Source organism: Anthonomus grandis, chromosome 3 (assembly GCF_022605725.1).
Source record: "Anthonomus grandis grandis chromosome 3, icAntGran1.3, whole genome shotgun sequence".
NCBI classification, from domain to species: domain Eukaryota; kingdom Metazoa; phylum Arthropoda; class Insecta; order Coleoptera; family Curculionidae; genus Anthonomus; species Anthonomus grandis.
The window spans coordinates 26,556,130-26,568,206 of NC_065548.1; the positions used below are offsets into that span (position 1 = coordinate 26,556,130).

General features: G+C 32.4%; 1 protein-coding gene across 2 annotated transcripts in view; it reads right to left on the reverse strand.

Moving 5' to 3' along the window:
* LOC126734709 (prolyl 4-hydroxylase subunit alpha-1) overlaps window positions 1-12,077 on the reverse strand; it is a 69,560-nt gene that overhangs the window by 24,917 nt on the left and 32,566 nt on the right. For both annotated transcript variants that reach the window (XM_050438427.1, XM_050438426.1), the window contains exons 2-3: window positions 10,894-11,081; window positions 10,427-10,578 (exon numbers count right to left, since the gene is read on the reverse strand). In XM_050438427.1, coding sequence (XP_050294384.1) covers window positions 10,427-10,578; window positions 10,894-11,072 — 331 coding nt within the window. In that variant the 5' untranslated portion in view covers window positions 11,073-11,081. The remainder of the gene's footprint in view (window positions 1-10,426; window positions 10,579-10,893; window positions 11,082-12,077) is intronic.

The window sequence follows — 12,077 nt, forward strand, 5'->3', positions numbered from 1 at the left end:
TCGACCTGATTGACATTGCCTCATCAGATTCAGATAGAGGCGATTCTAGAGAAAGGGGCGTCAAAAACCAGAAAAATCGACTGCAAAAGCAGCAACCTTTGCCTGATGGCGTTAGAAATAATGTTTTATTGGAAATAAATCAAAACGTCGTCCAAGGTAAATAAAAGATTTACGTGTATATTTATTTATATACATTTTATTAATCAATTTTTCTATTGGAAGTATTGAATTGTCTCTTATTGAGCTGTGTTCCTGTATTGAAGCCTTTAATGTTTTAAATATTTAATTTATTGGATACTTATTTGGTTTTCCAAAATAACTATTTATTTTTTGCTATGAGCAATAAATATGACAACTGATAAGCTACTTAAATGGGATTTTCCAGTTAGGTATCAGGTTTACCTCATAGTAGGTTATACCTTTTAAAACCTAGTTTAATATTAATTCCTCATAGTAGGAAAAATTAATATTAATTGAATACCTCATAGTAGGTGAACTGACAAATATCTCATAGTAGATTCTAGATAAATGGGTATATACATACCTGTTTATTAAAATCAATATAGGGCTATACTCTTGCTCTTATTTGAGCGCAGTGAAAAGAAGAAATGATGTTAGGCTGTGGCTAGCTAGTATCAGGATGCTTATTATGCTTCATAGTAAGCTTAATAGTATGCTTGTTATTTGATACTGTTACTGATACTTGGGCTAATTTTAAAATGTTGTAAATTTAGTAAAATTAATGGGCTACTTTGAAAAATATTTATTAAATATTTTATTTTTCTAAAAAAAAAAAAAAAAAAAATTTGCCTATATAGGTTATCATCAGGAACGGGGCCACTTTAATAAGTTATTATTGTTTTAAGATACATCATGATTTATAGGGAAAACTGTGTTGTTTTTCTTTAGATCAGGCAAGAGGAGATCAAGAGGATATGCCAGTGTTGAGGGAGGAGGTTAGAACGATACTGGTCAAAGATGGTGCAAGGAAAAAAGAGTTTTCTGCTCCAATCCATAATGACATATCAAGTCATTGGTCTAATATTCTGACTAATGGATGGGACACAAGCAATAAACTGGATATAATGGAAAAATATCTGCCCCCCGAAAATTGTAAAGATTTGGAGCCACCTAAGATAAACCCGGAGGTGAAGGCCGCTATATCTGAGCCGGTTCTTAAGAGAGCTGAAAGGCTTGTTCAGTTCCAACAGCAAGCTGGAGCTGCTTTGGTTTTGGTTGGTTCAGTATTATCCAACATGGTGAAAGAAGAGGGGGGGGGGGGGCAATAAAGAATACATGGCAAGTTTAAGTGATGTAGGCCGAATTTTAGCGGACCTACATTATACTTATTCCATTTCAAGGAGGGACCGTATTAAATTGACTTTAAATAAGGATTTAAATGAAGTTCTTACAGCAAGTCTTATCCAAGAAGGGCTGTTATTTGGTTCTGACTTAGAGGGAAGAATTAGAGCAGCCAAAGAATTAAAGAAGTCGGGACAGCAACTGAGGCCTCTTAAGAAGTTAATTCAAAAAGCTAGAACAAGGCCTGTGGGTTCTAAGGCTTCAACCTCAGCCTCAACCCAGCAGGAAAACTTTTACCGTCCAGCCCCGAGTTACAGAGCCAGGAGGGCGACTGGACAAAGAGTTCAATTGAAGGCTCAGACATCAACATCAATGAACAGTCGATATTACAGAGTTTCCAGCCAAGGCAAGAGACTGCAAGGATCTCGTCCACTGGACAAGAGGAGGTAACTCATCAGGTGTGTACGCTTCCTTGTGGTAGATTAAAGTTTTTTGTAGAACAATGGCTCCAACTTTCAGTTCATAGGAAAATCATTTCCTATATTCAAGGTCTGGAAATTCCTCTTATTGGAAATCCAATTCAAACCTTAATTCCTAAGGAGACCAAATGGTCAAATAACGAGGAAAAAATTTTAGATTCCTTAATAAAGGAATTAACGGTTAGTGGAGCTATTTCCAGGGCCTTGAAGTGTGATAATCAATTTGTTTCAAAGATTTTTATTGTACCAAAACCAGATGGTTCAAACCGATTAATTTTAAATCTAAAATCCTTTAACAAATTTGTTAAAAATTCCCATTTTAAATTAGAAGATAGGAAAGTGGTTGCCCGCCTAATGACTAGAGGTTGTTATTTTTGCAAGATAGACCTTAAGGATGCCTATCATTTAGTACCTATAAAAGAAGACCATAAAAAATTTTTGAGGTTCTTTTTTCAGGGTTTATTATATCAATATAATTGTGTACCCTTCGGCTTAAGCTGTGCACCCTTGGTTTTTACAAAAATTATAAAGCCAATACTGGCATATTTACGAGAGAGGGGTGTGTTAATTATAGGGTATTTAGATGATTTTCTCATAATAGGAAAATCATTTGAACAATGTAAAGATAATTTAAATTTAACCCTTGAAATTCTCATTAGACTAGGTTTTTTAATAAATCATAAAAAGTGTGTATTGGAACCTACTACCTCTTGTACATTTTTGGGTTTTCAGTTTGACTCCAACAAGATGATAATATCTTTGCCTTCAAAGAAAATAGTCCATATTTTAAAATTAATAAAAATTTTTATGAAGCTGCCTGTATGTACAATTAGAGTTTTTGCAAGATTTATTGGCACTATTATTTCCGCTTGTCCAGCCTTAAAGTTTGGTTTTAGACACACTAAACTTCTAGAGTGTCATAAATATTTAGCGCTTAAAAAGGCAAAAGGAAATTATGATCAAAAAATAAGAGTTTCATCTAAACTACTTAACGATTTAGCTTAATTTAAAGAAAATATTCCTATTGCATGTAATGAAGTTTGTGTTAAAAATTATGAGGTTGAAATATTTACTGATGCATCCAAGACAGGATGGGGGGTTTTTTGTGGAAATAATAGTGCTTCTGGGTTCTGGAATGAATCTGAAAAACTTTTACATATCAATTGTTTAGAGCTTTTGGCCTTGTTGTATGGGCTTCAGAGTTTTTTATCAAGCTATAGAGACTGTCATATTCTATGTAGAATTGACAACACCACAGCATTATCATGTGTTAATAGAATGGGCAGTGTTCGTTTCAAAAAACTTAATAAGATAACTCAACAAATATGGTCTTGGTGTGAGAATAGAAATGTCTTTTTATTTGCTAGCTATATTAATTCAAAAGATAATATTGAAGCGGACAAGGCCTCTCGCCAAGTTCATAAGGAAACTGAGTGGAGTTTAAATTTAGACTCGTTTAAATTAATAACTAAGAAATTTGGTGTTCCAAAAATCGATTTATTTGCCAGTCGATTGAATAAAAAGTGTTTCAGATTTACTTCATGGATGCGAGATCCAGAAGCTTTTATGGTGGATGCATTCACACTGGATTGGAGTGGTTTGGATTTTTACGCGTTTCCACCATTTTCAATGATTTCAAAAGTCCTCCAAAAGATAATTGAGGATGAAGCAGAGGGTATTGTGGTTGCACCCTTCTGGGTCTCGCAACCTTGGTACCCGCTTTTTTGTTCCTTATTGACAACGGATCCAGTAATATTAAAACCCAACTATAACTTGCTTTCTTTTGGCAGAATTCCGCACCCCATGTGGAGAAACCTTTCCCTGGTGGCCGGGAGGTTATCAGGGAAGCTCTATCAAGGCAAGATATTCCAGAGAGTTAAATAAACATTTGTTTGTCATCTATTTCCCTCTCCACATTGAAGCAATACACTTCAGGGCTCAAGTTATGGTGGGAATTCTGCAGCAATCGAAATGTTAACCCATATGAGGTATCTGTAGAAAGGGTTTTGGAATTTTTAACCTTGTTTTTTGAGAAGGGTTCATCCTATGGAACCTTGAATACATATCGAGCAGCCTTAGGGCAAATAGCAGGTCCTGTTTTGGGTAATGATTTCCGACTTAAAAGATTTTTTAAAGGAGTCTTTGGAGTGAGGCAACCTTTACCAAAATATGAAAACATATGGGATCCGGGAATTGTCTTAAATTTCATTTGTTCACTTGATAAGAATGAAATATTATCTTTAGAAGTCATTACTAAAAAATTGGCAACCTTGCTGGCCTTGGCTACTGGGCACAGACTACAGACACTAAGTTTAATTGAAATAGCAAACATTTGTATTAAAGATGACAAAATAGAAATTCCTATTCCAGGGAAGATTAAAACATCGAGATTTAATAAAAGTCAGCCCTTTTTAGTTTTGCCATTTTTTAACTCTGAGCCTATAGTCTGTGTGGCCAGGTGTCTTAGAACTTATTTGGTAATAACTGATACTCTAAGGAGTGGTTGTAAATATTTATTTATTTCCATTAAAAAGCCGCACCACAGAGCAACTACGCAAACCATTGGTAAATGGATTAAGTGCTTTTTGAAAAAGAGTGGTGTGGACGTAAACCGTTTTAAGCCACAGAGTACACGGCATGCGGCTACATCTGCGGCAGCACGACAGGGTGTTAATTTCGATACGATTAGACGGGCTGCAGGGTGGTCTGAAAATTCCAAAACCTTTGCAAATTTTTACAACAGACCTTTGGTCAACAATAATAAAGATTTTGCGAATGCTATTTTGTCTTTGAACTAATTGATAAGATATATTCACTTTATAATAAGTTTCTAAGTTTATAATATTTAAATGTTCTGTGTTTATTACATATTATTTGTATTACTTCTGCCTGTTTAATTTAGAAGGTTGGTGTGCAGTAATGTAGATATATATTATACGAATTATTACTAACGATAATGAAGTTTGAATTTTACGTTTGAAATGTTGATGACTGTTAAAATTTATATTATTAGTTAAATCTAATTAATAAAAGTTTTCTTAGATGAAATAAACTGTTGCAACTGTACTTTAAACATCTACGTGTTGTTTATTTATGAGATGAGGCCGAGTATAATCATAAGATCAAACGAACTTACCTGTAAGTGAAGTTCGATCTTGATTATATGAAGGCCTCATCGAAATAAATAAGTCCCACCTCTTCCCAAACTTTTTCTAGAAACAAAGTCCCTTAGTTGCAACAGTAACTTTGAAATAACTAGGTTGAACGGGGACGAGTCGTAGAGAGGGGAGCGCGCTAGGGTTTTTTTTATCGAATATGCTTTAAAATCTGTGTGTTAAGCCAGAGGCGGAGATACTACGTGTTGTTTATTTATTTCGATGAGGCCTTCATATAATCAAGATCGAACTTCACTTACAGGTAAGTTCGTTTGATCTTATGATTCTATCAAAAATATTTATATCAACGATACTCAAACTTCCCCAAAATCGGTTTCATATAATACCTACCTATTTAAAAAGAAAAGCGTAACTTATATTTTTTGTCAACCTGATGATCTAAATTCGACGATTCGCTAATTTTTGAGTTTGTATACTTTAAAGTTGGTCAAGATTAGAAGATTCAGTATAATAAAATAAAATAATATATTTTTCGCCTTCACTCAAAAAGTATACTTTATTGACTTTTACAGATGAGGCAGTAAAATAATTAATAGGGAGTAAAATGATGAAGTTTACTATACGAGCTTTAGCGAAGGCAGTAATTTTAAAACGCCTATTTTACTCTAATAAATAACTATTATTATTTGTTATGGTACTATTTTTAAGGTTTTATCTCAAAGTAATTATTGTTTTGGAATTTGACTATTTAAACCAGTATTATATATTTTTATTCTTTAAATGTAATTTTCAGTATTCAAAAAATAACTTTGTACATCACCTCATAGTTTTACCACCTTACACATTTTTCATTTACCTAAAAGTCAGAAAATTATAGTTTTTGGTTAACTGTAATTTTCATTGCCGAATAGTTCCCAATTAAAACTTGAGATAGATATAGATTGTAGGTAATGTTCATTTTACAGGTATTCAGCTGTAACTTTGCGTAAAAATACACGTATTTATACCTGGCTCTTCTAGGAGCCACAGTTAAAGACCCATGAAACGTTAGGTACAAGGTGTTCCATTTAAGAGGAAAAACGGCATATTTTTTACTTTTTCCGTATATTTACAAAATTGAAGATAGCCAATCGACGTATTTTAACTCGGAGAATTTGAAAATCGTAATAAGAAAACAATGTCGTCATTTTTTGTTTTCTTATTACGATTTTCAAATTCTCCGAGCTATCTTTAATTTTTTCTAAATATACCGGGAAAGTAAAAAAATATGCCGTTTTTCTCTTAAATGGAACACCCTGTACTTACTTACTAAGGCACTGTTAAGGTTGAGTATTTTTATAGAACTCTAGGACTTACCGCAATTTAAAATCCAACGTTCGCAAATACTTGGATTTTTATAAGGAAATTTAAACATCTTTAATGTAGGATTCTCTCTTCTAGTTCGCCTACAGTCATTATATTGGCATACATTGCCCGACATTATGTATTATAGAACCAGTGACAAAATTTTAAAAAATAACAGAATTATTTGTAAATAAGTTTTGTCAAAAATCGACGGAGAGCTTTGCCGGTGTTGATAACCTGTATCGATACGTCCGTCACAAGAGCGAATAACAAAAATAATATTGTGTTGCTCAGCCGAGTCGCAGCCGCCAAATTAAATTTTGCAACACAGCCAAGCGATCAGCCAGATTTCAACGCGTAATTTCACCAATGGATCCTCGCTCGAAAAGCGGGGATCCTTTTAGGTGGTCAAAAAATTTACACAGGATAGATTTTCTATAGTTTACTATTATTTTCTTTGCTTGCATTACCGTTGTAGCTAATGATGTTTGGTCGAATACTTATACAATGTGAATTATGACAAAGAGAGGGCAAAAACACCTTTTTAGGAAAATTATAGTTGTAATTTGTTAAAAAACATACCACCTCCAATTAAACTTTCAGTGGTATTTTCTTAGTCATTCTAATTTTCTGAATTTAGGAAGAAAACGAAGCCATTCTAAAAATGTACCAGTTTCACTAATGTTGAGGAAGTTATTGGCTGCTAATGTACACAGAATGCGTATGACGCGTAACGATAAACAAAATAGTCATACACAAAAAAAATGAAGCTGACGGTTCCTTAGAGGATCTGGTGGCATCTCATATATTTGGAAAACATGAGATGTGCACATTATTGGGAACTTCACTTGTATGATAAAAGACATTGAAAAAAATTGTATTCCTGAAATGAAGGAATGCGGCTTATTATTCCTGATAAAGATAAAACAACCTAACGAAATAAACCTAATGGACGGAAACGAATATAAAAATAGAGTTTTTTTTTTTTTAATTTGCAAAAATTATCCAAGGAAATAGATGCTATTGAAAAAAAAACAGAGAATAAACCAGTTATTTTGAATGCATCTGGGAGAGATTTATAGGAATTACTGCATCAATTGGAAAATTATGCAAGCTAAGAAAAAATACTTCCTGCTTCAACACAGTTAAAATCTTATTATACTTCAATTTTTTTGGAAATAATTCCATCAAGGGATTCTGAGTCTGTTGACTCTTGATTCCGTTTCCGGCCACACCGGTAGTGGTATTCAATTATTTGATATATCAAAATATAACCATAAATCGTCACCAAATTTTTAAATTAAAATATATTTCTTGTCTAACAGGAATCTAATCCTAATCACTAAGACAAATATGAAAATATAACTAATAACAATGGATACGTAATGAAAAATAATAATTATCATATATAAAAACATAAATAATAGGTAATCATAAAATATGTACGAAAAAAAGTACAAGAGATACTTAACCAAATACTGACAATATTATTTGACAATAATATCTATAAATGACGAGGAGATATGTGAAAGAGATTGACATCCAGATGCAGAAATGTTTTATCTTTTTGTAATAATGTAATGCACAACAAAGTATAGACCTTGTGGCAATTCTGGGCAGTTGATAAAAAGAAAAATAAACCAACATAAAAATGATGGTTTCCTGATAAAAGAGAGCATTTTTAATTTGCTGAGTAACAAGTTCTGATCGTATCCTTCCAGCTTATTCGGGAAAATATTTCAGAAATTTACGTTGAACATATTTCTGACAATGTGAACAATATAGTTTCGATACCAGAGTGGAGCTGCATGAAGTAATCGCGATTTTATTAGGGCATTAAACAAGATGATTCTACTTGATATTATTACGCGGTTTAAATATAAGGACAATAATCTTTTTGTTATATAGGTTCGAAATAAGTGTCAGTTATTTATGGGAAAAGTAATGATGTGCGGCACTTAAGAAGTACGTAGCGATAGCCGAGAAATATTAGTTTGTAACTTGATACTTTGTTTAGGTTAAAAAGGTTTAGAGGATAAGGCGTATTTTTGGTAAGAAACAAGAAAGAGTTCCATATGAAGTCGTGGCGGATAAAGATTAAATAAAAGTTGATTGAATTTAGACAAAAGAGTTTGTTTTTCGTTATAAATTTTAACAATATATTAGTGAAGTATGATTGCAAAAATTAAGTTTCTTGTCAATAGTGACACTCAAATCAGGAACATAATCACAGTTAAAAAGAATTGTACCATTTATTATAGCTAATTTAATTTTTCAATAAAGAAATTGAGATCTTTTTATAGAATATTTTTAATATTAAAAGGAAGCCTAATAATCTTACACCAGTTGAAGATTAAATTAAGATCATTTTGGAGAATCAAACAATTCTCAAATAGTTACAATGCGAAATAGTTTAAGGTTTTCAGCAGCAAAGATAATTGCTTAAAATGTTAGTCATGCTGATAAAAATAGAAAACAAAAGACTAGCAAGATTGCTATCCTGAGCAGGACCGCTATATGCTTTATATACATATGATCTAAACCCAATTCCTATTCTACAAACTGGTGTCTATCGCCCATATAGGAAGCAAAAAATTCTACAAGAATAGAATGAAAACCAAACCTGTTAAATTTGTGATCAAGAAGTCCATGGTCCATCTTATGGAAGGCTTTAGCAAAATTCGTGTAAATTACGTCTAGTTGAAATTTGTTATTTACAGCCTCATATACAGTCTGAATAAATAATGTTAAGTTAGTTACTGTTGCCTGGAGTGAAAGAAACCATTTTAAAATTATCCATCTTTTTTTGACCGAGATATCGCTTGGCTAGTAATATCGTTGACACTCCGTGGTATAATTTCTAATTTCGGTTGTTAGCAGAAGGTCAAAAATGTGTGAAGCTCATTTTATAACATTTAATGCTAAACTTAGTTTTAGTAGTTTTAATAAAGTTTTTTATGAATTTACTCCCTTTTGTGCTACGTAATGACGCATAGTTATACCTTTCCTATATCTATATCATATATATTTTTCTAATAATTTAGTTGAAAAAAATATTTTAAAAATTGGCTTATAGAGGGAAGTAAATAAAAAACCATACTCGACTGTCAAAAAATAGGAAAGGTTGAATATAAACAGCTACTCTATAAAAAAAGTTATTAAAAAATATTGTACAACATCAAAGTTTAAATATATTCTATAAAACTTATTATTTAAACGTTTTTAAAGTTATTTCATAATTAATAAAGATAAAATTATTATTTTTTACTTTTTTCACGGGATTCAGCCTGTAAAGCGGCAAATGCCTGCGCAACCAAGTAAATTTTTACACAAAATTATCGACGTAAGAAAAATACATGATTATTATTAACGTTACCTATGTGTTTTTAAAATTTTTATTTAATTATTATTAATTAGTTGATAGATATATAATAGTATTCATATCACGTCTCATTAGTCACGTTTACGTAGTACGTCAGGCTCATTAGTATTCATATCACGTCCTAGCTTAGGGTTGCTATTAGCAGCACCATGTGGTCTTATTTTGGGCCCGGTACTTCTCCGTAGATAACAATTTTGTTCAAAACTTGTGAAAACAAAATTGTCACTTCAAAATTGTTACTGTCCAAAAACAGTAACCCCAAAAAAGCCTATTTCTATTAGCTAATAGGCTACGCCACTGTCTTTCGCTAGCACGATCCGCTTGAGAAAGTCTTTACGTCGGCCGGCCCTAGAACGGTCGAAAGGAGAATATCACGAAGTCTGTAAACGCGGGTCGCTTCGGACGCCTCTTAAGTATCTTAGCTAAAGAAGATTCAATATAATTTAACAAATTTTAAACAAATAGTGTCCTAAAGATAGTTTAATCTTAAATCTAAAAATATTAAATCCCATTAAAACGTACGTCTATAAGGTATCGCACTTATTAGCTTGGGCAAAATATACCCTAAAAGTACCCAAAAAGCACCTTAGCCATACAGCCTCCTGCCAAAAATAAAAAAAAGATCGCCCAACAAACAACCAAGATATTGGCTTGTATCCATCTTAAGTGGGACACCCGGTATAATAGAAAACAATGAATTATCTCCTTAAGAATGGTGATTAGGGTTAAATATTGTTGCGATGATGTTCATTTTTATCTTGAACCTTACAATTTGTTAGTAGTTCCTAAAAAAAATGTTATACCTTGATTAATATTGGTACCAATAAGTGCTTCGACTTGAGTCCAATCAGCTGTCAATCTTTTCACTAATGTATAAGCATTAATGGGGTTGGAAAGATAAAGTTGTGTGTCTCGCCTCGCTATGTTTTGTTGTTTTTTATAGATTTCCATGTACCTGGAACACAAAGAATAAAAATATATTAAATATAGTTTACTATCATTATATATATACATCGATCGGTTGAATGCGGTGAATTTCAGAAAAGTGAGAAAATTGCATTATTTTTAATGATTATAATAAGGGTAGTAAAAAGGTTAATAAACGAGCACCATACTAGTTTTTATTAAAATATACATTAAAAAAATGTGATTTCGGAATTATAGGTTATATTAAAAACTTCATTATTTGGTTCTTTAAGGCAACAATCTTAAGAATTTTTAAGAAACAAAGCCAGACATCTTCAGTCAGCAGAGGTCTTATGATTTTTACCTTTTCAATAAATCCATTTTCTGTTCTTCAGCTTTAATATAATTTTCAATAGTGTTAATTAAAACGTGTTCAGTATCAAGTAAATCCTCGAGATCCACCATCGCAGTGTACACCTCGCACTGGCATTGTTGAACTAGGAACAAGATTTTGATCACGATGAATATATGGCACTTATTCATTGTTTGAGTCTGAAAAAAAATATTCATGTAAATAAATTTATGACTGGATTTATGTATGACAATGTAATAAAATAGTTGACAAATTAAGCGGTGTGTTATTTTTTTATTATGTTAAAGTCTATTCAGAAATTATGTGATAAGTACAGTGGCGAAAAAATGTAAAGAATATAAGACGTAAGTTACTAATATCATGTCTTCCCTAAAACCCAATACATTATTTGAGTTTAAGGCACAAAAGCCTTAAAAACAGATGTGTATCTAAAGCATTTACTTTAGGTACTTGACATTGTTATTTTATAGACATTTGTAACATCTGGCGTAGGCATGGAATTTTGGGTTATAATGACAATGATGGTTTTTTTTTTAAAAGGTTGAGGGAAAGTACGAAACACCTGAAACCATCTAAGTGTCTGGGATAATAAAATAGCTTCAAGAGGGAATGGTTTTGGGGGCTTTAAAGTCACAGACTGGGTTACTCATTTATCAGTTTGATAGTGAAGTTTATGTGAGTTAGTTTTTCTGTGACTTGTGCCGTTATTTATGCTTTCTTAAATTTCCATGCTTATTCAAGGTGAGGATTCTGACTGAGCATTATTTTACCTAATTCCATTTAATCAGTATTTCAATGTAATTTTGCGCACACTTCCTTGCTAAGTGTACGTGACTGATGCCGTGGCACGTTAAATAAGACTAACGGAGTATCGGAGTAAGCGGTTGTTTTGCGTTATTGCCTGCCGATAGCGCGGATTTGTTTATTTGAGTAGCTGGATCTCTGATCCACATCCAGGAGTTATTGGTTTGTGGTGTGCCCGCATCAACATGTTTTTGTTTGCTATTTAAATGAGAGCTCAGTTGTTTCATAACATTCTTTTAAGTGATTGTAAAACAAAGCTATGAGACCGACTAATATCATAAATCGAAGGATGTTAGTCTTTATAAAAAAAAAATGGTTTTATACCTACTATTGTTCTTGTCAATAATATGGCGTTATAACGCACCTCTTAT